We start from the raw sequence: 26,026 nt of genomic DNA on the forward strand, positions 1-26,026 counted from the left end.
ATCATATCAGTCCCAGCTGCTCGGATAATCTCGCTACTTCCTGCAGGGACTGGCTGCTCAACGCTTTGCCTGGAGAAGGGATGGTATAATACAAATGCGGGTAGGAAAGGGGTGAGATAGGGGCTGAACTCAGGAGATCTTTCATTGAGCTGGATTATTATTATTTTTTTTTTGTGAAGTAATTAAAAAAGGTAAAGGCTAGTAGTATAATATGTAGTATTCATAAGTTTCCTTAAAAGATTACTTAGATTTTGCTGTGCGGAGTTCCTTCCTAATAAGCAATATTTTTATTGTATAGAAGCAGAAGTTGCAAAGTCATCCAATTAGTAGAAGTGTTGCTAGCTCAGCAATCTGCTACCCAGCCCCATGTTACACAAGAGGTGAGCTGGCTAGCTGGGAGGCTATTATCTCTCTCTCTCTCTCTCTCTTTTTTTTTTTTTTTTTTACGTTTTAGACCTTAGAACCATAGGGAGTGTAGAGGAGATCCAACAAAACCTATCATAAACGCTTATCACAGCTGGGCATCAGTCTCCTCTTGCCCACAAATGCTTATCTGAGGTTTGAGGATCTGGGCACAAGTCCAGGCAGCGTCTAGGTAACAGGAAGTTTTACGGCAACACTGGCTTAGCGGACTGCTTTTCTCGTAAAATAAAATATGAAGCAGGAAAGAAAACATAAAGAATTGATTTTAATGAGAGTTTTTCTTTACCAGTGTTATTATTTGAGCTTATTCTTCAGATTGTTTTTATTTATTTATTTTTTCAAAATAAAGACTAATAATCAGCTTGTTGATTTAGTAATGTTTAAGTAAAATAACAAAAGTGGCCTATTTCTTTGTTCTGTATTAGAAAAGAGAAATGTTTCATCTTATACTTGGAGTCTGGTTTCAGTTTCAACAGCTTTATGAGTTATTCAAACAAAAATAAATATTCAACTAATACAGATAAAAACAAAAAAAGAATTTAATTGTAATTGATATGAATGTGTCGTTACAGCTGCAGTCGTGAGATTTCTGCAGCAATGATGCACGTCCTCCAAATATCAGAGTGACTTCACAGTTTTTACTGATCATAGAAGCGTCCAGTCTTTCCTGTGAATGTCAGCTACAGGAGGTGATGGTGGGATTTGACTCCCCTGTGCCTGCCCTCCTCCATCCCACACTCCCTCCCTTCCTCTGTTGCCGTCCTTGACTTTGTCAGTTTTGCCTTCCTCTCCGAGCATCCTCAGTATTCTGCCGGTGTTGTGTAATGCCTCTCCTCGGCGCAGGCAGGCGAGTTCGTCTGTATTCCTGTTGCGTCTCTGTGCTGCTGGACTGCTGCGTGAATGTGTGTGGGAGAAGAGGCAGCAAGAGAGAATATGTTTTTTTCCCTTCTCCCTTTCTTTTCGCCTTCGCGTGTGTGCGCACATGTGCGTTAATCGGTCTTGCAGTCTCCTGTTGCCGTGGCAACGACGGGCACGTTGCTCAGGCAGCTTTGCGGCCTAGCACTGCCTGAGTCGTGCTGCAGGAGGCCTCCTTTCTCTCAACGCTGGAGAAATGCATTGACAGTCACAGTCCTTTCACTGTGTGATTCAGAGACGGATGGACAGACTGCGTCTAACACAAGACCAGTGAAATGTTCCCTCCTCGCTGTGACAGATTGCTGTGTTCTCATTCTGAACACAAACAAGAAGACTGTAGTGCTTTACATCAGACCTCCATTTAAGTGATTTTAATTAAATTAGCCAAAGTTTGAACAGTTTCTCTGGTACAGCATGATTACTCCACTGTTGTTTGGGAGGCATTAGGATAAATAGTCATGAATACTTTTATAATCGTTTCAAACTGGGAGCTCTTTTTGATCTCAGGCTTGAGGGGAAAAACATTAGAGGAAGTCAGATTTCCTAGTTGATAACTCAGATACGTTTTTCCAAAAAACAAACAAACAAACAAAAAACAGGCAGCTTACACAATAAACAGAAGCACTTCTGTTTCTGGTGGCCTGATTTTATGTCCCATCATCCCATTTCAGTGTTACAGTAGGATGACAAAACCAGGGAAAAGATCCAGGTTAAAGATGCGTTTACAACAGGACGCATAAATGTTCTAGTCAGTTTTTCTTTAGCCCTCTTTATAAGACAGACTGTGCCAGCAAATCAGCGTAATATTTAGGGCTGCCACAAATGACTTATTTTATTAGTCGACTAATCGCCAGTTTTGTTGACGATTAGTTGACTAATCGTGTGTCATACATTCAATCTCACTCACACACACACACACACACACACACACACACACACACACACACACACACACACACACCTTTTCGAAGGTTGTCTAGCATTTCCTTTCCATCATTGTAGTGAAATGTGATCGGCCAGGTAAATAGTTTTCATAGTATTCTGGGTCTTTAAAACCTTGATCGCCGACCAGGGGTCTCGTGTCCGTTACCAGCATGTTCAAAATGGCCTCGGTCAGGACGTTGGCGTGTTGTGGTGTGCATGTGTTTGGCCTTGTAAGAAACTCATCTATTGTAGAAGAAGAGCACTTTCTTTAAGCATTGTAACCTAGCGGTATAAAAGAAACTATTAGCGTTTGTAACAGTAGAGCAAATATGTGTGACTACGGTGTTCTAAACATATAACCGCCATCACTACTGTTGTTGCTACACCTATGACGCTAGCAGCTAACAAGAGGAAAACTTACAGAGGCGACTCTTCGTTCTCCGCCGCCACGTGCTTCCTTTTAAGATGCATCGCCGATGTGCTCCTGTGAAACGAGAGTTTCACCTTACAGAGTTTGCACTCTACTTGCTTCTTAGGTGTTATCATAAAGTGTTCCCAAACCTTTGAGCTCTGTTGCCACCGTCCCATGTTGTGTAATTTCTCTGGTGATTCTGATCCAAATGCTGAGCTGGAGGGGCACTACTGTGCATGTGCCTTGACTTATGTAAGCAGCGGCTGACACGGATGGCGACCAGTGCGCATGTGCGTTGAGCAGAGAGGCAGGAAGCACACGCTGACCGTGCAGCAGCAGGCGAGACTTTTAAAATGCTCATACAGTAAACGACACGTTGACTATTAATCGCTGACAATTTTTTTGTCGACGTTGTCGTGATGCATCGACTACTTGTGGCAGCCCTAGTAATATTGCTGCAACGTTTGTTTTACTAACGCGCCATGCCAGCATGGCGATGCGGTCATTTTGTGGCATTCACTCCATCTCGCTTGGTAGTAATATTGTGGTAACTGTCTGCCTCATAATTGGTGATTGCGCCTTGGTGTAACAGAGGGAGGTGTCACGATGATGTGGGGAGCTACTGCCGAGCTTTGGCCGGCAACTTTATTGAAAAAGAAAGTAAAAATGGACCGTAAGTTTAGCATTTTGAACAAAATCAGCTGACACAGCAAACTGGAGCAATGCAACGCTCCAGGAGCTTCTCTCTGTTAGAGCTGGAGCTCAGATCACCAGAAGCTGCACGGTGATAGACACCTTAAGGAGCAGCTGTTAAAAAACGTAATGAGTATGACTTCAGTCGCAATATAAAGCAAGTTATGTCCTAGTTGATCGGAAGTCCGTGGCAGCACAGGGACCGCTGTTATGCTGTTATTGCCTAAAAAATGATTGCGCCACATTACCCCCACTGTCTGACCATTTATAAACAACCTCACGCCGGGGACACACTGGCCGCGGAAGCGCCGCGAAAATGGGGCTGCCTTCATTCGGCGCCCTTGTTAAGCTATTCTATAGACCACATGAGCCGCCGAAGCGCCGCGAATCGCCTCGCGCCGGCGCTCCAGCCCGCGCCGTGCAGCGATCATTTCGGCGTTGGCTCTATTTTTTTCGCGAGCCGCGAGTGAATCGCGTCAATTCTGGCAGGAAGTCAAACCTAGACATAAGAGGCAGGCCGGTAAAGTTAACAAAATAAAGCATTTCAAAATAAAATTTCGCAATAGTCAAATGTGTTCGTAATCAGACACTGCAGAAAAACCACACGAACACACACACACATTGAACTTGTGTGCGTGTGTGACCACGTGAAGGGGTGTGTGGTTTTGGGTGTCTTTTCACCGGAGCAAACAGGACAGAGAGGCAGAAAGTCTGAGGCAAGCAGTTAGGATGGATGACTTTAAATTAATTATGGAAGTTGAGAAACACAAGGAGCTGTACGACCCCTGAAAAACATGATTGTTTACGTACCCATTTCAGAAGAAACTGCTAGGATACAGCTGCAGAATTGGAGCGGGTTCCAAGAGATTCAACTGGCAGAAACAACTCATACCATAGGTTCTCACACACACACACACACACACACACACACACACACACACACACACACACACACACACACACACACACACACACACACACACACACACACACACAAACATAGTGTTTAAAAGAAAAACTACAGCTGAGTCGAGGCGCGCCTTGACTGGGGCACGTCTGATCTGAACTAAGGAGTGGCGAGCAGCGGCCTGAATTTCGTGAGCGATTCGCTTCTCGGCGCTTCCGCGGCGCTTCCGCGGCGCTTCCGCGGCCGGTGTGTCCCTGGCGTAAGGCTCCCTGATGCCGCCACAGCGTTGCGGCAAATTGACGGCATTGTTTTGTAAAAACAGCTAATGTGTTGTCATTTCTTTTGGTTTATTTGGGGATTAATAGTTTTTTTATCAGAGGTCCTAAATGCGCTTAAGCTACTACTTTAAAGTTATAATTATTGAAAGCCTGGCAAGCCATCCTATATATGTAAATGTATAGTCTGGCAGTAACCCATAGACACAGCTCAGCTGTAGTGGCTGAATATATGGTTGTCTTTCATAAAACATAGCAGCAAAGTTGAGCCAACATTAGGGAGCCTTTGGTTGTTCATAGGTAGTTAGACCGTGTCGGTAATGTGGCGCAATGATGGGATTTTTCACAAAAGGTTACCTAGAGGGAGAGTGGGTATGGTCTCTGCAATAACTGACATCTTATTTGCTTGGAGAACCTTTATTGCGATTGAAGCTGTGTTCTTTAAATTTTTTGACAAGCCGCTCCAAACGGTAGCTGTCCTCTATGATCCCCATAAACTGTCTGGTGATCTGTGCTTCTGCTGTCATGTAGAGCAGCTTCTGGAGCTCTGCATTGCTCCAGTATGCTTTCTGAGCTGAATCTGTATACAAAAGCAAAACTTACTGCCCGTGTTTACTTACATTTTCAATATAGTTGCTGGCCAGGGCACAGTGGACATTCCATACATGATCATGACACCACCCTCTGGTGCGTTAAGGCATAATCTTCATTCACAAGTCCGATGTTGTAGGGCTGGGCGATATGGCCTAAAATCAATATCATGATATATTGATGATTTCATTGCGATAACAAGTATTATGTTGAGTCACATTTTTACATGACGCAAGGTTGTATAGCTTCTTAAAGGGACATGAACATTTCTAACCTACACACATCTTTCAATTTTTTTATTATCAAATTTATTGACAAAATTATGTTAAGAGTCAGAAATTTCGATAACGATACATTTTCGATTTATCGCCCAGTACTACGATTTTGCAGTAATATTACTACCAGGCTTGGCAACATGAAAGACACAAAATTGCTGCATCACCTTGCCACCATGGCCCTTTCATATGACACACCGTGTCGACAGCATTACACTGATTAGTTGGACAGTGTGTCTTATGAAAGAGGCTACTGCCTCTGCACATATAGCACTAGGACCCATCAGACCAACCAACAACGTGACATATTCATAGAAATAGAAATCAGTCAACAGGGCAGTCTGACATACACCGTAGAAAAAAATGTGTCTCTATCTCGCGAATTCAATTCCGGGCCTGGAGGGTCCAGCAGATATTAGTCTTAACTCTGTTTCTACACACCTGATTTCAATCATCAGGTAATTAACAGGCTTCTGCAGAGACTGATGAGCTGCTGCACAGTTGATTCAACCACTGAATCAAGTGTGTTGCAGAGGAACAACAAAAACGAGCTGGACACCGGCTCTCTAGGACCGGAATTGAATACCCCTGCTCTATCTGCTCGTGTTACAAAGAAAATCCCACGTCTAAATCATGCAAAGTTGATGCCAAAGCTGCTAAAAACAAGCACGGTTTCTGAGCTGCCGCCATCTTTGTAGTTTTGCTACGTTGCAACTCTGCCATCCTCATAAAAATAGATTAGTAAAAGCTCTCCCGTAATGGTGCTAAGCCCGCCCAAAGTCTCTACATGAACAGAGCTGTGATTAACCCATTCTGCACTTAGCCATGCCAATGAGACTGGCTGGGACTACAATAGAGTGTGGCTAGACCAACCATCAGAGCAAATTTTTGCTTTTTCTGCAGTTTGTCTAGCTCTCAATGCTAAATTATTGCAACATACGTTTAAATTTTACCTGAAGGTACCGTACAATTCCCTCGCAGTCAATAACTCGTTCTTTGAATAAAGACTATACAAATGTGACCCAGTATTACTGTTTGTTAGTATTTTTTTCACTGAGAGCAAATAAATTATTTAAGAACCCAAAAAATAACCTTGGTTCACATAACCTTGAAGCACAATATTAGGAATATTAATATATATATCAGTCACTACATTTTCCACTGACCAGAGTTTGTTCATCGAAAGCTGCTAATGACCAGCATGAAAGCTCAAACTTTTGACTTTAGCATCAGCAAGGGAAATGTTTTGGATGTTTGCCCCATTAATACAAAGCAGCTTTCATTTCCCCATTAGGCCACAGGCAGAGGAAAGCAGGAGCCTTGACCTGTTCTGGAGAGTCAGTGATGTACAAATCAGCACTGAAATGGTTTTGAAGTTCATTTTTTCTGGGGTACATTAGGTAAACTTGGTGTTTTCAAGGCAAATGTTCCCACAAAATAGTCACAGTTTTATTAGAGGTTTCTGAAACACGCCACAGAATCATATATTTTCCATAACTGAGACGACTTCAGGAGGGGTTAGCAACCTGTGAGAGAAAATTACGATGATAAGAGACCAAAAAACTCAATCAAACCGGCATTCCAAATGTTACAAATTTGTGAAAATAAATTAGGAGGATTTGAGACACTTAGCACGACAAGTAACTGTAAGCCCAGTTAGTAGAGCATGAGTCTTAGTGGAATTCAGAATCAGACAGGTTTTATTGCCATACGTGCGAAAAATCACAACATTAGGAAATTGCTGGAATTGGTGAGCAGATCAAGTCAACTGTTTCTTTTTATTTTCCAGGGTGTCATCCATTCGGTGAGGGAGATGCTCCTGAGGACGGATTACCGGTAAGTAAGATCAAAGCTTCAAATGATGACCCAAAGGTTCCTGTTGTGACTCTGTTGAGGATACGATTCTCAGTTATAATAGAACAGTTTGAATGTTATAATGTTTACATTATTTGTGAAGATAAACACAATTGGCTGCTTGCTTGGTAGCCATTTGTATCATTATTGTTGTTTTCTGGGGAATAAATGTTTTCTAAGCCACATACACATTTAAACATGCAAAATAATATTCTCAAATATAATTTATTTCTTTTTCAAGGCAACACCCAGGTCAGTCTCTGGGTGCCAACAGTTGATATGGGTGGTTATAAATGTTATTCTTTAGCAAAGAAAGGCAACAAGTGTATAGTTCAAGCTGGCACGCCCATGATAGTTTGTTTAGGATACCAGACCTGTTCGTCACCTGATCTACTCACGATGGTAAAGATTGGTTTGCAGAAGAAAGAGCAGTTTCTGGAATAAATTTTTCTGTGACAAGAAAAATGATTGCATACCACAATGTAGTAATGCAACCCTGAGGAATAATTCTGCCATAAATGGTCAATTTTAAAAGAAAAACACCAATTATGTCTCTATTAGCAGCCGGAAAAGTCATAAGAGTTGTTACACCAGATTGTTTGCTATTGTTTTAGCTCCAGTGAGTCTATTCATTGACAGTTACTGTAGATACATTAGCTTTTTTTAACATGCCGTGTTTCCTGTGAGATTAGCTTTCAGCTGTACCCTCCAGAGGTTTGTCATTGGTCCTGCCCTGCTTGGCATCTGACACCCGTTGTCATTCGGAGTAGAAAAGCAGTACAGGAGGGAAAGCCACTTTCCCGTTTGTCTGATGAAGTTCCTCTTTAAGGAAGCAACCCGAACATACAGGAAATTCAATGGCACCACTGTTGCTAGGCTGCGGGGGGGGGGGGGGGGGGGGGCATCTTGAGAGTGGGGGGTGTTCAGGGGGTTCAGTGAGCCACTGAGGGTGTCACCATGGTGATCTGGCATCCAAATGTTAAGGTTGAAGGCCTAGGCTACAGAGAAAGAGAAGTGATTCAGAGACAAGTGTTGCAGCCTGAGAACCAGTAAATGCCACCACCGAATAAGGTGCGACACTGACAGTTTCTGTGACATGGTGACATGCATTGTTTCTAACAAATGGCCAAATTGCTATAATAGGTTCCTTTCTTTCGGTCTAAGCAGATCTAGTTAGAATCAGCAGATCTTGTCTGGAGCATCTGTGACCTTGCAGATAAAATGGCTACCAAAGTCATATCAGAATGTGAGGTCATCATCAAGCCTTGTTTAAATTATTTGATTTGTCTGAGACGTTTACGACAGTGAGCAAGAATGCTCAATAGCCTTGCTCTGTTCCAACTGTTTCACCTGTTTGGGTAGAAGATGAGTGTGTTTGGACTAGGGCCCAACCGATATACAGTGGTGTGAAAAACTATTTGCCCCCTTCCTGATTTCTTATTCTTTTGCATGTTTGTCACACAAAATGTTTCTGATCATCAAACTCATTTAACTATTAGTCAAAGATAACACAAGTAAACACAAAATGCAGTTTTGAAATTATGGTTTTTATTTAGTGAGAGAACAAAATCCAAACCTACATTGCCCTGTGTGAAAAAGTAATTGCCCCTGAACCTAATAACTGGTTGGGCCTCCCTTAGCAGCAATAACTGCAATCAAGCATTTGCGATAACTTGCTACGAGTCTTTTACAGCGCTCTGGAGGGATTTTGGCCCACTCATCTTTGCAGAATTGTTGTAATTCAGCTTTATTTGAGGGTTTTCTAGCATGAACCACCTTTTTAAGGTCATGCCATAGCATCTCAATAGGATTCAGGTCAGGACTTTGACTAGGCCACTCCAAAGTCTTCATTTTGTTGTTCTTCAGCCATTCAGAGGTGGATTTGCTGGTGTGTTTTAGGTCATTGTCCTGCTACAGCACCCAAGATCTCTTCAGCTTTAGTTGACGAACAAATGGCCAGACATTCTCCTTCAGGATGTTTTGGTAGACAGTAGAATTCATGGTTCCATTTATCACAGCAAGCCTTCCAGTCCCTGAAGCAGCAAAACAGCCCCAGACCATCACACTACCACCACCATGTTTTACTGTTGGTATGATGTTCTTTGTCTGAAATGCTGTGTTACTTCTACGCCAGATGTAACGGGACATTTGCCTTCCAAAAATTTCAACTTTTGTCTCATCAGTCCACAAGGTATTTTCCCAAAAGTCTTGGCAATCATTGAGATGTTTCTTAGCAAAATTGAGACGAGCCCTAATGTTCCTTTTGCTTAACAGTGGTTTGCGTCTTGGAAATCTGCCATGCAGGTAGGGATGGGTACCTTTGACATTTGAATCGATTCGGTACTAATTCCCGGTACCTAGGAATCAATGCCGGTACTTAACGGTACCAATTTTCGATACTTTTGAGTGTTTAATATTTTAATTCTCTTTTATAATTAAATACATATTTTTCTCAATACATAACCATATTTGATAAATATCACGATAAATAACATACAACTGTTTGTATTTTAACATCGTCCTTGTAGTTTTATAAGTTGATAATTAAACTGAAGCAAACATCTTTACTGTGAACTAAATTTACTGTGTATCTTCATTCCTTTTGCCGTCCTTTTCATTTGATTTTTCCTACTGGGAAGTTAGAATTTCCGAGGAGAAAGTGAACGCACCATTAGCTGATAACAATGGTGGCAATGGAAGCTAACATATCAAGCTAACGTTATCTTAAACAGTTTATTTAACTGCTGGAGCAGATTAAAACAATGATGCCTCACACTTAGATCGTTGTCACTGGTTTCATCTTCACCCAATCGCCCGTCACATTTAGTAAAGTGAAGCCAAACTTTAGAGCACGTTCATGTTCTTCTAGTTGGAAATTCGGAGTTCCGAGGAGAAAGCGAACGCACCATTAGCGAAACGGAAGCTAACATATCAAGCTAACGTTATCTTAAACATTTTATTTACCTACCGGAGCAGATTAAGATGAGGATGTCTCACTTAGATCGTTGTCGCTGGTTTCATCATCACCCAGTTACCCATCACATTTAGTGAAGTGGACCCAAGCTTTAGCGTGCGTTCTTTCTACCATGCTGCTCTGTTTAAAAATGGCTTGCAGCGACCGCCGACATAACGCTCTTGCGCATGCGCAGCTGTCTAGGCAAGTTTTCATAATGAAGGACGGGTACCGAAACGAGGCACCGTTTCAAATGACATGAATCGGTGCTCAGTCGGTACTGTGGAATTCGGTCGGTACCTTAAAAAGTATCGAATTTGGTACCCATCGCTACATGCAGGCCATTTTTGCCCAGTCTGTTTCTTATGGTGGAGTCGTGAACACTGACCTTAATTGAGGCAAGTGAGGCTTGCGTATCTTTAGAAGTTGTCCTGGGGTCTTTTGTGACCTCTCGGATGAGTTGTCTCTGCGCTCTTGGGGTGATTTTGGTCGGCCGCCCACTCCTGGGGAGGTTCACCACTGTTCCATGTTGTTGCCATTTGTGGATAATGGCTCTCACTGTGGTTCGCTGGAGTCCCAAAGCTTTAGAAACAGCTTTATAACCTTTACCAGACTGATAGATCTCAATTACTTTTGTTCTCATTTGTTCTTGAATTTCTTTGGATCTTGGCATGATGTCTAGCTTTTGAGGTGCTTTTGGTCTACTTCTCTGTGTCAGGCAGCTCATATTTAAGTGATTTCTTGATTGAAACAGGTGTGGCAGTAATCAGTCTTGGGGTGGCTACAGAAATTGAACTCAGGTGTGAAACACCACAGTTGGGTTATTTTTTAACAAGGGGGCAATTACTTTTTCACACAGGGCAATGTAGGTTTGGATTTTGTTCTCTCCCTAAATAATAAAAACCATCATTTCAAAACTGCATTTTGCGTTTACTTGTGTTATCTTTGAATAATGGTTAAAAGTGTTTGATGATCAGAAACATTTTGTGTGACAAACATGCAAAAGAATAAGAAATCAAGATCAGCATATTATCGGCCGATATTGGGGTTATTAACAGTATCAGCTATCGGCCAAAAAGACGGCCGATATGGCCAATATTGCACCAGCTTTATGAACTCATGTTGTGTGGCTCTACTTCTTTGAACTCAAATTATTGTTTTGGAACTTTTTTTTTTAATTTATTCTTATTTATGTTTTTTATGTGTAATTATTTCCTGTCCAGGGTGAATAAGTTCACCAAGTTAACTTCCACAGTGTTACTTTGTTACAAAGCACAAGTATTACGTTTTATTTATTGCTGCATTTTTATTATTTTATCATTCTTATAGGGATCTTCTGTCCCTAAACTTGTGTGTTGTTAGATTCCCCAGAGTTAGCTAAATCAGAAAACATTTTGTAACCAGTTGTTTTAGCATAAAGCAATGGAAGGGAAGGCTTGCATTCACCTACATAAAAAAACACTACAATGTATGCGAATTCACTTACATTGTTTTATGCTAAACTAAGAAAACCAACTGCTGCCGGATCAAATTGGGCTGGTTATAAAATGCATTTCCTGACTTGTCTAACTCTGGGGAATCTTAACAAGACACAATTTTACTGAGTGGTGGAATATTCCTTTAAGTTAAAATGTATTTGTGGAAACTACAGTTTACAAGAAAAAAACTTGAATGTTAGATTTATGCTGTGACTGAGTTTGTGTGTTCTGTTGTTTTTGAGAGCTGCTAAATAAATCTTATTTGCATTACTTGGAAACCCTAGTGAGTTACTGAGACAGTTCTTTGGTGTGTAATAGAGAAATAAGTTTGCATCAAAACAGCAGAGAATGATGGGTTTAAACTTAAGAAAATTTTTATTTTTTTAAAAATTTTTTGAGGGAGATTTGTCGGCCATTATATCGGCTATCGGCCTTTGTTAAAAGTTTTAAATCGGTATCGGTCGGGCCCTAGTTTGGACATGCACTGAAGATGGCCTTCTCCACCCACATCCTGCCCACTGAGGCAAAGCACCAATATTTACAGGTGCTGGCCGGTAAATTAGAATATCATCAAAAGGTTGAAAATATTTCAGTAATTCCATTCAAAACGTGAAACTTGTACATTATATTCATGCAATGTACACAGACCAATGTATTTCCGATGTTTATTACGTTTAATTTTGATATTTATAGGTGACAACCAATGAAAACATCAAATCTGGTATCTCAGAAAATTAGAATATTCTAAAGGCCAATGAAAAAATGTTTGTTTCTCTAATGTTGGCCAACTGAAAAGAATGAACATGAAAAGAATGTGCATGTATAGCACTCAATACTTAGTCGGGGCTCCTTTTGCCTCAATAACTGCAGTAATGCGGCGTAGCATGGACTCGATCAGTCTGTGGCACTGCTCAGGTGTTATGAGAGCCCAGGTTGCTCTGATAGTCGTCTTCAGCTCCTCTGCATTGTTGGGTCTAGCGTATTGCATCCTCCGCTTCACAATACCCCATAGATTTTCTATGGGGTTAAGGTCAGGCGAGTTTGCTGGCCAATCAAGGACAGGGATACCATGGTCCTTGAACCAGGTGCTGGTGGTTTTGGCACTGTGTGCAGGTGCCAAGTCCTGTTGAAAGGTGAAGTCTGCATCCCCATAAAGTTGGTCAGCAGCAGGAAGCATGAAGTGCTCTAAAACTTCCTGGTAGACGGCTGCATTGACCCTGGACCTCAGGAAACAGAGTGGGCCAACACCGGCAGCTGACATGGCACCCCACACCATCACTGACGGTGGAAACTTTACACTGGACCTCATGCAACGTGGATTCTGTGCTTCTCCGCTCTTCCTCCAGACTCTGGGTCCTTGATTTCCAAAGGAAATGCAGAACTTGCTTTCATCAGAAAACATAACTTTGGACCACTCAGCATCAGTCCAGTCCTTTTTGTCCTTGGCCCAGGCGAGACGCTTCTTGCGCTGTTTCTTGTTCAAGAGTGGCTTGACACACGGAATGCGACACCTGAATCCCATGTCTTTCATGAGTCTCCTCGTGGTGGTTCTTGAAGCGCTGACTCCAGCTGCAGTCCACTCTTTGTGGATCTCCCCCACATTTTTGAATGGGTTTGTCGTCACAATTCTCTGCAGGGTGCGGTTATCCCTAGAGCTTGTACACTTTTTTCTACCACATTTTTTCCGTCCCTTCGCCTGTCTGTTAATGTGCTTGGACACAGAGCTCTGCGAACAGCCAGCTTCTTTAGCAATCACCTTTTGTGTCTTGCCCTCCTTGTGCAAGGTGTCAATGATTGTCTTTTGGACAGCTGTTAAGTCAGAAGTCTTCCCCATGATTGTGGTGCCTTCAAAACAAGACTGAGGGACCTTTTAAAGGCCTTTGCAGGTGTTTTGAGTAAATCAGCTGATTAGAGTGGCAGCAGGTGTCTTCTATATTCAGCCTTTTCAGAATATTCTAATTTTTTGAGATACCAAATTTGGAGTTTTCATTAGTTGTCACTTATGAATATCAAATTTAAATGTAATGAACATTGGAAATACATTGGTCTGTGTGCATTGCATGAATATAATGTACAAGTTTCACGTTTTGAATGGAATTACTGAAATATTTTCAACCTTTTGATGATATTCTAATTTACTGGCCAGCACCTGTATGCTCTTCACCACAATCCTCTTTCCCAAAGCACAGAAGACTCACACACAGAAGCAGATGTAATGCATTTCACTCATAATGTAGTTGCTCAATGCTCAGCTGTGACAATGCTGCCTTACCAACACAATATGTTCACCAGTTTAAAGTTGTGTGATTTTTTAATAAGTGAAAACATCCATGCATAATTTACACCAACAGAAAACATGATCATCAGCTATGCTTTGCAGAGAATTGGACGGGAACATTGAAATAGTCTCTTCAACCATACACGAAATATACGTGTGTGCAATGGTTGCATCGCAGGTCCCTCTGTGATGTCGGATTCAACGTTCTCACCTAATGGTCATGTAAGATTTTGTTTATTCCCAAATTTCATTGACTGTTTGATGCATCAATCCACAAAATACTGTGTTGCAATTGGTTCAACTTAAATGTGAGAGTAGGGGCTAGCACTTTTGATCTATTGAACGTCTCAGCAGAGGCGATGACCATTCAACTATTGGATCAGGTAAGATGTCGATCAAAAGTTTGAAGCCAAAAAGAGGATGGTTATGTTGAGAACTTTGTAAACCAGAGACACATTTGAGTGGTAAATTATGTTGGAGTGTGGACGTAAGACTCATTGGAGACAATTTTATTGGAAGACATTAATTGGACACTTGTGGATGTAAAAATTCCATTTTAGTTTGAGATGCCTGTTCTACCAATGATATGAGGTTTCAAACAGTGAGTTGGACATTATTTTGCATTTTCAATTGGTTAGACAAAAGCATTTACTGTGTCTACAGTTATGATTGCATCATGTTGCAAAAAAAAACACAGATAGGACCTGGAGGAATGTCATTTACCTCCCACAGTACCTTCACAGAAGTACAGCATAACCTTGCTCTTCAAGTCGTCTGTTGAAAATGTCTATTTTTCACAATCGTGATGGTAAAAAAAAAATCACAATTTGCGGCCCTAGCAGTCACCTATCTGTTAGCTTAGCATAAAGTCTAAAATATTTGGACTGAATACCGTCTTTTTTTCCTCCAATTTCTCGTTCAATGCCTCTCATATCTGTTCAGTTGGTTGGTATTTGTATGATGTAAAGGCCATCACAGGCTGTATTCCTGGGTTTCTGCGAACAACCACATACCTAGCAATTTGCCGTGACCATGCTGACATGTCCACTGATTTGATTCCCTGTGCATAAATCAGCTCTGCATGAGTGCAGTTCACACTCCGATACTGTTGCAAAAATGGCTACAGATTAAAGGCGCCAACTGGCCTTCAAGAGGAAAGTCAGATATTTTAGTTACCGATGAGTCAACGTGGGTGAGGATTAAGAGTTAGTTCTAAAGGGTTTTGTTGTTTTAGGAGGTTTTTTTTAGAAAGGCGGAATACAAAACAACCCAATCAGGATGAGGTATTAACTAATGAAATGCTTTTAAAACCATTTTCTCCATCGTCTAATATTTTCTTTGAGTGCTGCCAACAACAGTCAGTGTTAGTGAATGTTGTATGTACTGATGTTCATTTAGTAGAGAATGTCTACTAATCAGTATTAGATAAATGACCCACACTTGTATAGCTCCTCTCAGAGTAGGGACTCCAAAGCACTCTACACTTCAGTGTATCATTCATTCATTCATTCATTCATTCACACACTGATGGTGATGAGCTACATTGTAGCCACAGCTGCCCTGGGGCACACTGACAGAGGCGAGTCTGCCGAGCACTGGTGCCATTGGTCCCTCCTACCACCACCAGCAGGCAAGGACACAACAGCAGAATTCTCAGTCCGGAGCCGGGATCAAACCTGCAACCTTCCGATTATTGGACAACCTGTTACTGCTGCCCTATATGATCATCAATATGATGATTATATGGTCATAAATTCAAAATGCAGAAACTGATAGAATAACTGTTTATCAAATGTACTTGTGTTTTTTCAAGTTGCACTGACATGCCATTTTCTACCGGCTCCTGCACATCACCAAATGTGTTACAGGAAGTTAGCGGCGTTGTTGCAGAAATCAGTCAGTGAACAAATCACCTTACAGAGCCTCACGGAGTCCGAGGGCACCAACCAACCTAGCCCCACCCCAGCAGAATATCTATGCCCATCCCTGCATTTGCACAACTTCCAGAATATATAAGACATGGGACATCCTGGTAAGGTTGGGTCCTCCCCCTCCTGGACCTCCCCCTGCCCTGTGATGGGACAGCAGAGGAGCCAAGGTCTACCCGAGGTCCCTGAACCCAGGCCAGGCACTGCTGCATGTTCATGTCTTCATCCCGGCAGCATACATGTCAGGACCCGACCCCCAAGGCTCCGCCCAGATCCCCACACGGGGCTGGCCACCCCCACACCCTGAGCACCCAGGCCCCCACCCAGATCAGCCCAGGGGCAATGCAGCTGCCAGGCAGTGACCCATGGCCGCTGCCAAGACCTCCAAGGGGCCCCACTCACAACCGCCAGTAGTCCACCCCCCGAGGCGACCCAAGCACCTCCAGAGGGGGGGCAACGGCCCCCCAGTCCCAGACACCCCCAGTGAACCCACCTCCAGGGAACATCCGGATACTCCAAACTCAGACCCTCCACCCCCCCACCCACATCATCCCGCAGGACAACATCAATGGTCCCCCATCAGCGCTATGTGATGGAACCGATGAAAGGAGCCCAGAGAGATTGATTTGAAGTGGAAGCAGAAGCTGAATCAAGTGTAATATGATCTAACAAAAGATTTTTATACTAGTTAATACAGAGAGTTTCTCTAGTTTTCCAATTCAAGAAGATAGTTTTCTTAGCGATGCATGTCAGTCAGAACCACGTAAACCAAAGATGTTTCAATCGGGACATCGTCCAGGTTTCCCAGTAGACAAAGAGAGGGGGTGGTTGGGATATGACATTTCAGACATTTTGACAGATCCTCACATACTCTACCCCAAAATTCCTGGACAGGTGGACAGGACCACAGTGCATAAATGTAATTGTCAGGAACGTTGTTTGTGCAGTGTGTACAGGTGTCAGACGACACAAACCCCATCTTGAACATCCGATGACCTGTATAGTGTACTCTGTGTAGAATTTTGTACTGAATTAATTGTAAATTGGGGTGTCTGATCATTTTAAAAGTTTTTAAACAAGTTTGGGACCAGAAGTTCTGGTCATAGCTAACTGATAGATCCACCTCCCATTTTTCAATAGGTATTGCAATTTTATTGTCTAATTTGGACAGTGTCTTATATACTTTAGACAGTAGTTGGGGGGGGGGGGGGGGGGTGAGATTATAGAGGTCAAATACCCTTGGTGGTGTTTGTAATTCTATTTTATTGAGCTTAAATTTTTTGTTTGACTACAGATTTAATTTGGTGGTATTCTAAAAAGCTATTCTTATCTATTCCAAATTGGGACACTATTCTATTAAATGGGATGAAGTCCAATCCTTCATATATGTGTTCCAGGTATAGGATTCCTTTATTTTTCCAGTCCGGAAGGTTCATCATTTGGTTATTTTGCAAAATCTCAGGATTATTCCAGATAGGTGTGCGTCTGCATGGTATTAGTGAAGACTCTGTCATTTTTAGATACTCCCACCATGCTGCCAGAGAAGTGCTGATACTAATACTTTTGAAGCCTTCATGTTTTCTTATGCTTGAGCTAATAAATGGGAAGTCTGAAAGCTCTATCGTATTGCAAAGTGTCTGTTCTATATCTAACCAGGACTCATCTAGTGGGTTATCTTGCAACCATCTTGGTATATATTGCAGCCTGTTGTCTAAGAAATAATAATAAAAGTTGGGCAAAACCAGTCCTCCTCTGTCTTTGGTCTTCTGAAGCATTTTTAAGCTAATTCGTGGAGGTTTATCCTGCCAAAGGAATTTAGTAATTGAGGAGTCCAGAGATCTAAACCAGTCAGCTGGTGGTTTGTTTGGGATCATCGAGAATAAGTAATTTATTCTGGGTAAGACCATCATTTTAATTGTAGCAACTCTCCCCATGAGTGATATCGGTAAGGATTTCCATCTCGCAAGATCATCTTCCACTTTCTTTAAAAGTGGGATGTAGTTAAGTTTGGTTAGATCTGCTAACTTGGGAGAGACATTAATTCCCAGGCATGTGATATTCCCTGACTCCAATTGTGTATTAAGCAAATTGACAAAAGAGAAATTAATTGGTAGAACTGTGGATTTTAACCAGTTTATAGAGTAATCTGAAACTCTTGAAAAAGAGTTTATCAGTTTTATTGAATGGGAGAGAGAGGATCAAGAATTCTGGAGAAAGTAAAACATCATCTGCATAAAGACTGATCTTATGTTCTATTTTCTTACACTCTATCCCTTTAATATCTGTTGTTTGCCTAATTGCTGCCGCTAGTGGTTCGATAAAAATAGCAAACAGTGAGGGGGAGAGTGGAGATAGTTCTTGTTAACGACCAGTTTTCATGGCTGAGAGCTGGTTCTTCCGCTGTTGGGAGTCTAAAGAACTGGTTCAGCACCGGCTTCAAACCCACACTGAATTTCCGTCACTCATAAGTGTAACCCGAACTGCAGCAAGCATGTGGCCAGTCCGCCAGATTTCCCCATCCTAAACCCCTGTGCCTTTGAGGGCGGAAGTGCATTTATCCCTGAAGTGGTGGAGCCATGTTTTCCCTGGCTTCCACCACCTCCCCTGCTCTCCTCTCTCTCTCTCTCGCCCAGCCACATCTCCAGGGTCAGATCAGCTCCAGATTGGCCCCACGCATGCTTTTGAATGGTGGGGCTTAGGCAAGCACTTTAAAAGGAAGCCCAAGTCTGTTTCCCATTTCACCTCCCCACTCTTTCACCTTTCCCCCCTTCACTCTGCTTCTCTCTCTCTCTCTCTCTCTCTCTCTCTCTCTCTCTCTCTCTCTCTCTCTCTCTCTCACACACACACACACACACACACACACACACACACACACACACACACACACACACACACACACACACACACACACACACAAACAGCTGTCATTTGGCTTTTCAAGTTCTATGCTGCATTCCTCCAGCTGGAGCTGGTTTATGACATTCCCTCTGCAGACTGCTGGCCTCTCGTGCTCTCTGTGTTTTCTCCCTTTCTTGAGCTTTCACACAAAGACGCACACATGCATGCAACACAATCTCATTTTTTCCTGCTCTGTTCTTTCTCTTCTCTCTCTATCCTCTGTCTCCTGTTCCTTGCATTCCCCTGCAGACACTGTGGATGTGTGTTACGCCATTTGGTGTGTTTGAAGGCAAAGAAAGAGCAAAGTCACGCACATTCATGTGCTAGCAGTCGAGATGGGGGGGGGGGGGGGGGTGGAAGTCAAAGGAAGCATCTCTTAGCAACCACAGGACAGTAATTACTGTAGCAGCAGCTAGGAGCAAACCAGATTTCCGCTGTGCGTTAAAGCACTGGTGTGGGCTATTTTACACACGGCACTGACTAACCAGAGCCAGCAGCCTCCTCCACATGCACAGAGGAGAGAGGAGGAAAGGAGCTAACCCTGTCTTCATCAGGTTGATGTGTGAGACAAGAGGGCTAGCTGGACAGCGACTAGGGTTGGGTCGGAGTTAGGTGAGGTTACCTCAGTTTGCGTCAATGTTAGAAGTAGAAACAAAAGTCTCCTGAAGATCACATCCATCTTCATCTGTCAAACCTGAGATCATATCTGACATTTATTAGATGCTAATTCTAGACAACCACCCTAATTTCAACACTTGAGTTTTTCCTATCAGGTCAGTCGGTGCAAAGCGAAGAAAATATTTACTTTCATTTATCTCGTTGTATTGTTCAAAAGCATTTTTTTCTGGTGTGTGTTTGTTTGTGGGAACACATGCAAGCCTGATGGGAACTCTGAGTTCTTGCAACAGAAGGGCCTTGAGTCATCACCACACAACAAGTCATTTTGGCTGAGCGTGGGTGCAGGATGCCCCCTGGTGGTTCAATAACACACACACACACACACACACACACACACACATGGGCGAACACAGCCTACACACCTTGAGTCAAAGCTTTTCTAGTCATAAAAGCTGACCACTACTGCTCAACAGTGAAATAATATTCAAAGTGAGAATGTCAAATGTTTAAGCTGCAGTTTTGGTGTGTTTAATTATGTATTATTTATTGGTTAGTGATTTGGGTTGCTTATCAGGAATTCTAAACGTGTTTCTGCTAAATGTAGTAGTCACTGTAACGGCTATGAATCATGTTCTATATATGCCAAGGGGGCTGGTGTTCATCTAAAATTTTTAAAAGCCTTTTTTATTTTTGTGTTTAATAATAAACTCACTTTGGTTTCCTCAGGTGTGCAACGAGCCTCCCTCGATCTGCACCCCAATGAAAGAGACCTTCGTTGTCCCCACCGAGCCATTCCGAGGTTGCTACGTCCCAACGCAGCCCTTCAATGAAAACCGCCGCTACTTGCCTCCACCGGTGAGTTCCTGAAGCTGCCTCTTCTGTTTAAAAATTGCATCATGGAAAAACCTTTTCTGATTTTTTTTTTTATTGTTTCTGATGGTTTTCTTTAAGTCGACTCGTCGAGTCAGCTTTCACTTGGACGAAGAGGAGATTGTTCGCATCAACCCACGTAAAGACGTGTTCATCCGAGGCTATGAGGACTACCGCCACCCTGTCATGAGCAGACGCGATGCCGACCGCGAGGACATGGACTTCCCTGCATCTTTTAACAAACTGGACAGTAAGAAGTTTGAGTACCTTTTTCCTGATGGCCCCGGTGGAGACTCTCACTCTGGCCCCGGTTTGGGAATTGGAACAGGGATGGGGCTCGGGCTAGGCAAGGACACGGCCATCAAGACTCAGCCGTCGCCCCTTCTCAAGTCGAAGAAGGGCCGCCGGCGAAGAGAAGACGGCGAGCGCTCGCGTTGCATTTATTGTCGAGAGATGTTCAACCACGAAGACAATTGGCGGGGGCAGTGTCCGGATGCCCCCGACCCAATCAAGCAGTGTATCTACAAAGTCAGCTGCATGCTTTGTGCCGAGAGCATGCTGTATCACTGTATGTCCGACTCGGAGGGAGACTTTTCAGACCCGTGTTCGTGCGACACCTCCGACGAGCAGTTCTGCCTGCGCTGGCTGGCCCTGTTGGCGCTGTCGTTCATCGCGCCCTGCATGTGCTGCTACCTGCCCCTGCGCGCCTGCCACCACTGCGGCGAGGCCTGCCACTGCTGCGGGGGCAAGCACAAGGCTGCGGGATGACCCGACATCGGACACCGGGACACCCTCAAAGCTAGCTAACAAAGGCAGTGGATAAAAATGGAAAATGATTAGCCGGCATCCTTTTTTCATTCCTCTCCCTCTCAGAAGGGGAGATGTGTTGTTGATCCCCAGCTCTGAGGCTTTTTGGAGATTTCAGTTTGTGTTTGTCGCCGACAAGCAGCAGCAGCGGAGAACAAACTATTTGCTTTGCCGGAGCTCTAAGCATCAAGGTAAATGCAGGAGCTTAAACTGAGGCGAAGAGAAGGAGGAAACATTGCGAATAACAGACTTGGAGATGTTACACCTGTACACACACATTTACACACACACACACACACACACACCTCTCAGACCCACGCTCACGTTGGCAAAGCCAGGCCGCAATGTGTAACTTTATGAAGGAAAAGCGATAAAACAGACAACTACACCGTGTTGAGAACAAAAAAGCCAACTTCTTGCTGTTTGAGTATGCTAAAAGGGATGTGTTTGTGCTTTTTTTTTTTGTGGATTTGCAGATGGGTAACAGTGGCCTTTCCCTCATGGCTTAAGCGTTTGCTGACAATGTAATTACTCGCCAGAGAAACGTGCACTACATGATCATTTCCTCCAGTTCAAAATAACCTTTATGAAGTTCTTGTGGCATGTTGTCCAACATGTTTATTAGTGTAACTTTTAACATTTGGGAGATGTTTGTACTGGATGTGAAGCCAAATGAGTTTCTTTGTTTAGAAAAGAAAAAAATAAATCTGTTTTTTTTTTTTAGGTACATCTTTAAAAATGGCAATTTTAAATGAAAAATTGAGAATTTAGATCCAAAAGAAAGGGGAAAACCTTTCCATGTCCCAGGAATGGTCCCTCCCCCTCATCTCCATGTCTGAAAAAATCTTGACCCACTTATTATATTAAAAGCAACACATTAGAGTTTCATTTACGTCATTGAAACATTGCAAACGACTCCCTTACTGCTGTAGTGAGATTGGTGTTTGGTTTCTTCAGATTTGGTTTGATTCTTTGCTCACGTTTGTAATTAGTTTGAATCAAAGGTTGAAATGTTGCTCAACCAGCAAGTTTTGTTTTGGTGAAACGGGACGGGGGGCTACAACGCTCCCTTGTGAAATAAGGAGGCACTTAAAATAGGAAACTTGCCAATTCAGGAATTACTTTGCAGTTAAATTGAACGAGTTTGTCACTTAGATTTTGGAAACCTGACCTTAAAGCACTGCTCTCCAAACTTTGGTTGCAGCACCCTCTCCAAATTTCAGTTAGTTCATTGAACGTTATATTGTTGTTTACTATCCATTCTGTTTTACATTGTACTTCAAAAAACAACCCACTCGTTTTATTTATGTGTTATTTTTTGTGATTTCATTCAACAGCCCCTGAGTGAATGCAATGTTTTAGGACTTTTGGGAAGTCTTTTTAGCTTTTTGACACATTTTGTCCCTGCTTTCATGCGTCATCATCGTGTTCATGGGCAAAATCCACCCTCTATATTAATAATACACATTTCTTTACTGTTACACAAAAAAAAAAGGAAACATAGTAGGACGGACAGCATCGTCTTGTAGGTGAAAGCAGGTTTTTTTCCGTTTCCCTTCCAGATTAGATTCATTTCAATCAAAATTTTTAAAAATTGTTATTTTCTGAAAGTAAATTCCTCTCAAAAGTGTCTCTCCTGTCAGACTGACAGTAAACGTTGAGATTCCTAATATCGTCCCAGATGTCCATCCATTTGTTTCACTTCACCTACAAGAAGAAACGTTTCCTAGACAGATCTGGAGCTGTTTTCAGTTGATTCTGTTGAATAGCTGCCAGACGTTCTGTTAAATTTAACCAACCAGCTGTTGATACAGTCTCAAAGTTTACATTGAAATATTACACTTGCCTCTCGAACTTGTGAAGAAAGTAAACTAGTAATTCCCCCTTAATAAGGTGTCCTGTGAAGTCTTACTTGATATGAACCTTACTGGTAGAAATTGTTCATTTAGCAACACAGATCAGTTACACCCACCCTAAGGCTTTGACTTATTTTTAAAGGCGTGGTCCATTGAAAAACCATTTTTTAATCTTATTTCTGATTATAATTGGTCACTCAGAGTTTAACATGAAAATAGTCTACACCTATCTCCTGCACTAGCTTCAGACAGAAAATAGATGGGGAATCTCTAGGATTAGAAAAGTCTGACAGATCTACGTCACACTGTCCCTTAACATTCATGGACTCACCCATCTTGACTCACAAAAGGGGAAGGCTGTTGTTGGTTTAGCATCCAGGCAAGATCAGAGCGCCTTTTGGATAGTAGAAGCTAATCGTTAGCATTAAAACTTCACACCTTCAAAACTGAGTCGTTGATAGAGTTGCGTTGCTGCTATCCAATCAGAGGCGATATGTCCAAATATCAAGAAATAAGACTCCAAATCCTGCCGTCTGAACCTCGGGTGTTTCTCAATGCCAAGGAACCTTACCATGATGTCTTAGCCCCGCTCCTGTTGCCTAGGAGAAACGTCATCGGGAGCCGCCAAGATGTGTTCCAATCGGTTCCAATGTTCATGTTCTACTGAGGCATGTGTTCTCCATTTGTTAGCCGTTTAGCTAGCTGAGCAAGGATACTCGGGAGGTGTCTTGTAGCCTAGACTTGGTCAAAAATTACCCAGAATACACCGCTGTATTTTCAAAAACATGGCGGATCAGAAGCCGGCAGCTACTTTGGGGACAATTTTCAAGTTTAAAAGTAAGTCAGCTAATTTAAAATGTTTTTTTAGATCTAAAAAAGTTATCTATTGTTGGTTAGTTGCTTAGTAGTTGCAGCTTCGATGGCTAGCGGGTAGTAATTCACTTATATTTTTAATTTAATAAACATACACAATTTAAAAAGTAAAAGGCTCATTATATTTATATTGAAACTAATACATATAAAATATAACATTGTCTCTCGTGTCACGTGACGTTACGTGACCGCCGTGGAAGCCGCGGTCACGTGATGCAAGTTTGTTCCATTTAACCGTTTTCTTTGACCAAGGAAGGACAGTGTCCTCGTAAGCAAGGCGCCTGGCCTCGCAAGACATTGCCTCGCAAGGCAAGGCACCCTGACATTGAGAAACACCCCTCGACTCTGGCTAACTTCTACGTCTTGAACCTGGTGCAGCGGAGATTTGTTTCCCCAGAGTACAACTTACAAGACTTTCACTCCTACCACTGCAAATGTATGTAAACGAGGGATCCACACCTTTAAATAACACTACCTATGTCACCTTTCCGCATTTCTAAACCGGCTCTAGTTCATCCAGATCCAGTTAGCTCCTGACGCTCGGTGAGGTCTCGCTTTGGCATGAGTGCAACAGGATCATGAACCTGACACTTTACTTTCTATGCAAACTCTCTAACACAACGCCGGCTGAGTCAGTTACAGGACAGGACACTTAAATGCTACACACACAGCTGGCCATTCCCCCCGGTACCAAACTAAACCACTTGTAAATACGTAACACTATATTTAAATACCTGTAATAATCCCAGCGTTTTCTCTTTGAGATTTTAAAGATAGAGATGTATTTATCGTTGCTGTCAGCCTATACTGTAGCTTCTAATGACAGCATTTTGTACATAAGTCACCTTTTAGTATTATTTCACATTGAAAAGTAGAGGGCTTTGTGACGGATACGACTATTGAGCTTCTAATAGCGTCTCTCTCTAGTTTTGTACGGTAGAAGAAAGGATAATGCTAACACGGTAAAATAGTCCACTTGTTTTTAAAGTTTGATATATCATTAAATATATATATATATATAAACGTATAAAGCTGCTAGATACAATCACTAATTTTATTGTGTTGACGGAGAAAATCAGCTATGAACGACTGTTAAAATTTAAATCTAAACAACATCTAACGGCCGTCATTTTTAAATGTTTGTTCCGCTGCGGGACAACGAGTGTGCGTTAGTGTATATGTGTGTTCTCGTGTGTGTGTGTGTGAGGTTGTATGTATGGGGGAGGGAGGGGGTTGGTGTGTAACCAAATGTTTGGTTGCTTTTCACGTTCTCCCACTGGAATCTGAACCAAGGTTTGATGAACCTGATTAAAACTTGCTGGCTGAGAAGCAAAATTTAAAAAAAAGAAATAAAACTGTTGAGAATGCTGAAATAACACTTCTCATTCTGCATTAACCAGCACAGTGCAACTTCCTGTCATGTACTGTATTATATATGCAACATGTGTCTGTCCGCTTTAGTATATATATATATATATATATATATATATATATATATATATATATATATATATATATATATATATATATTTGACCTGCATTATATAAGACTTCAGTTTTAACCACTTTGCTGCTAGTCTTTTATCCTCTTTCAACCTTGGAAATTGTGCGTATCTTTGGGAATGCAAACCAGGGTACGTTCTTGACATTGTGTAGATTTAAAAAAGACAAGCTATATAAACCCGTTTCTCTTCAGTGTACTGTTTTGTTTTTTTTAAAGATTACTTTTCTCAGCAGTGGAGTGGTTATTTTTCGATTCTCCGATGCTTTTGGTGCACTGATGATACTACTTGTAAGCTTTTTTCTTCATCCTACAGTGCTTGATGTAACAATTATGTGATTAGTTCTAAATAGTGGAATACCTTTGTGTTTTGGAACTTGCAGTATAAATGGTACTACTCTTAACTATTCTGTAAACACAGCCTGTTTTTTCCCCTTTTTGTTCTTTCTGTTTGTGCATATTACTTCCTTTCCCGTGCATCTCGTTTTTCTTAGTGCCATTGGCTTTTCACATCCTGACAACCTCAAAAAAGTGCCTCACGTCCATCTTAGTTCCCATCTTACAGTTTAACATCTCTCATCCTGGTTTCATTGGTTTCTACACGTCTGGGTATTTCTTCTCATGGTGTGAGAATACCAAGTATCTGATGTAAAATGGATAGTACCAATAACCCACATTATAGTTGTATTTTCTTTAT

General features: G+C 42.1%; 1 protein-coding gene across 2 annotated transcripts in view; it reads left to right on the forward strand.

Annotated features, from left to right (window-relative positions):
* spred1 (sprouty related EVH1 domain containing 1) overlaps window positions 1–21,258 on the forward strand; it is a 47,319-nt gene extending 26,061 nt beyond the window's left edge. For both annotated transcript variants that reach the window (XM_015969817.3, XM_070546866.1), the window contains 3 exons: window positions 7,205–7,251; window positions 20,149–20,277; window positions 20,374–21,258. In XM_015969817.3, the coding sequence (XP_015825303.3) occupies window positions 7,205–7,251; window positions 20,149–20,277; window positions 20,374–21,060 (863 nt within the window). In that variant the 3' untranslated portion in view covers window positions 21,061–21,258. The remainder of the gene's footprint in view (window positions 1–7,204; window positions 7,252–20,148; window positions 20,278–20,373) is intronic.
* The last annotated feature ends 4,768 nt before the right edge of the window (window positions 21,259–26,026 follow it).

Source organism: Nothobranchius furzeri, chromosome 18 (genome assembly GCF_043380555.1).
Source record: "Nothobranchius furzeri strain GRZ-AD chromosome 18, NfurGRZ-RIMD1, whole genome shotgun sequence".
Lineage (NCBI taxonomy): Eukaryota > Metazoa > Chordata > Actinopteri > Cyprinodontiformes > Nothobranchiidae > Nothobranchius > Nothobranchius furzeri.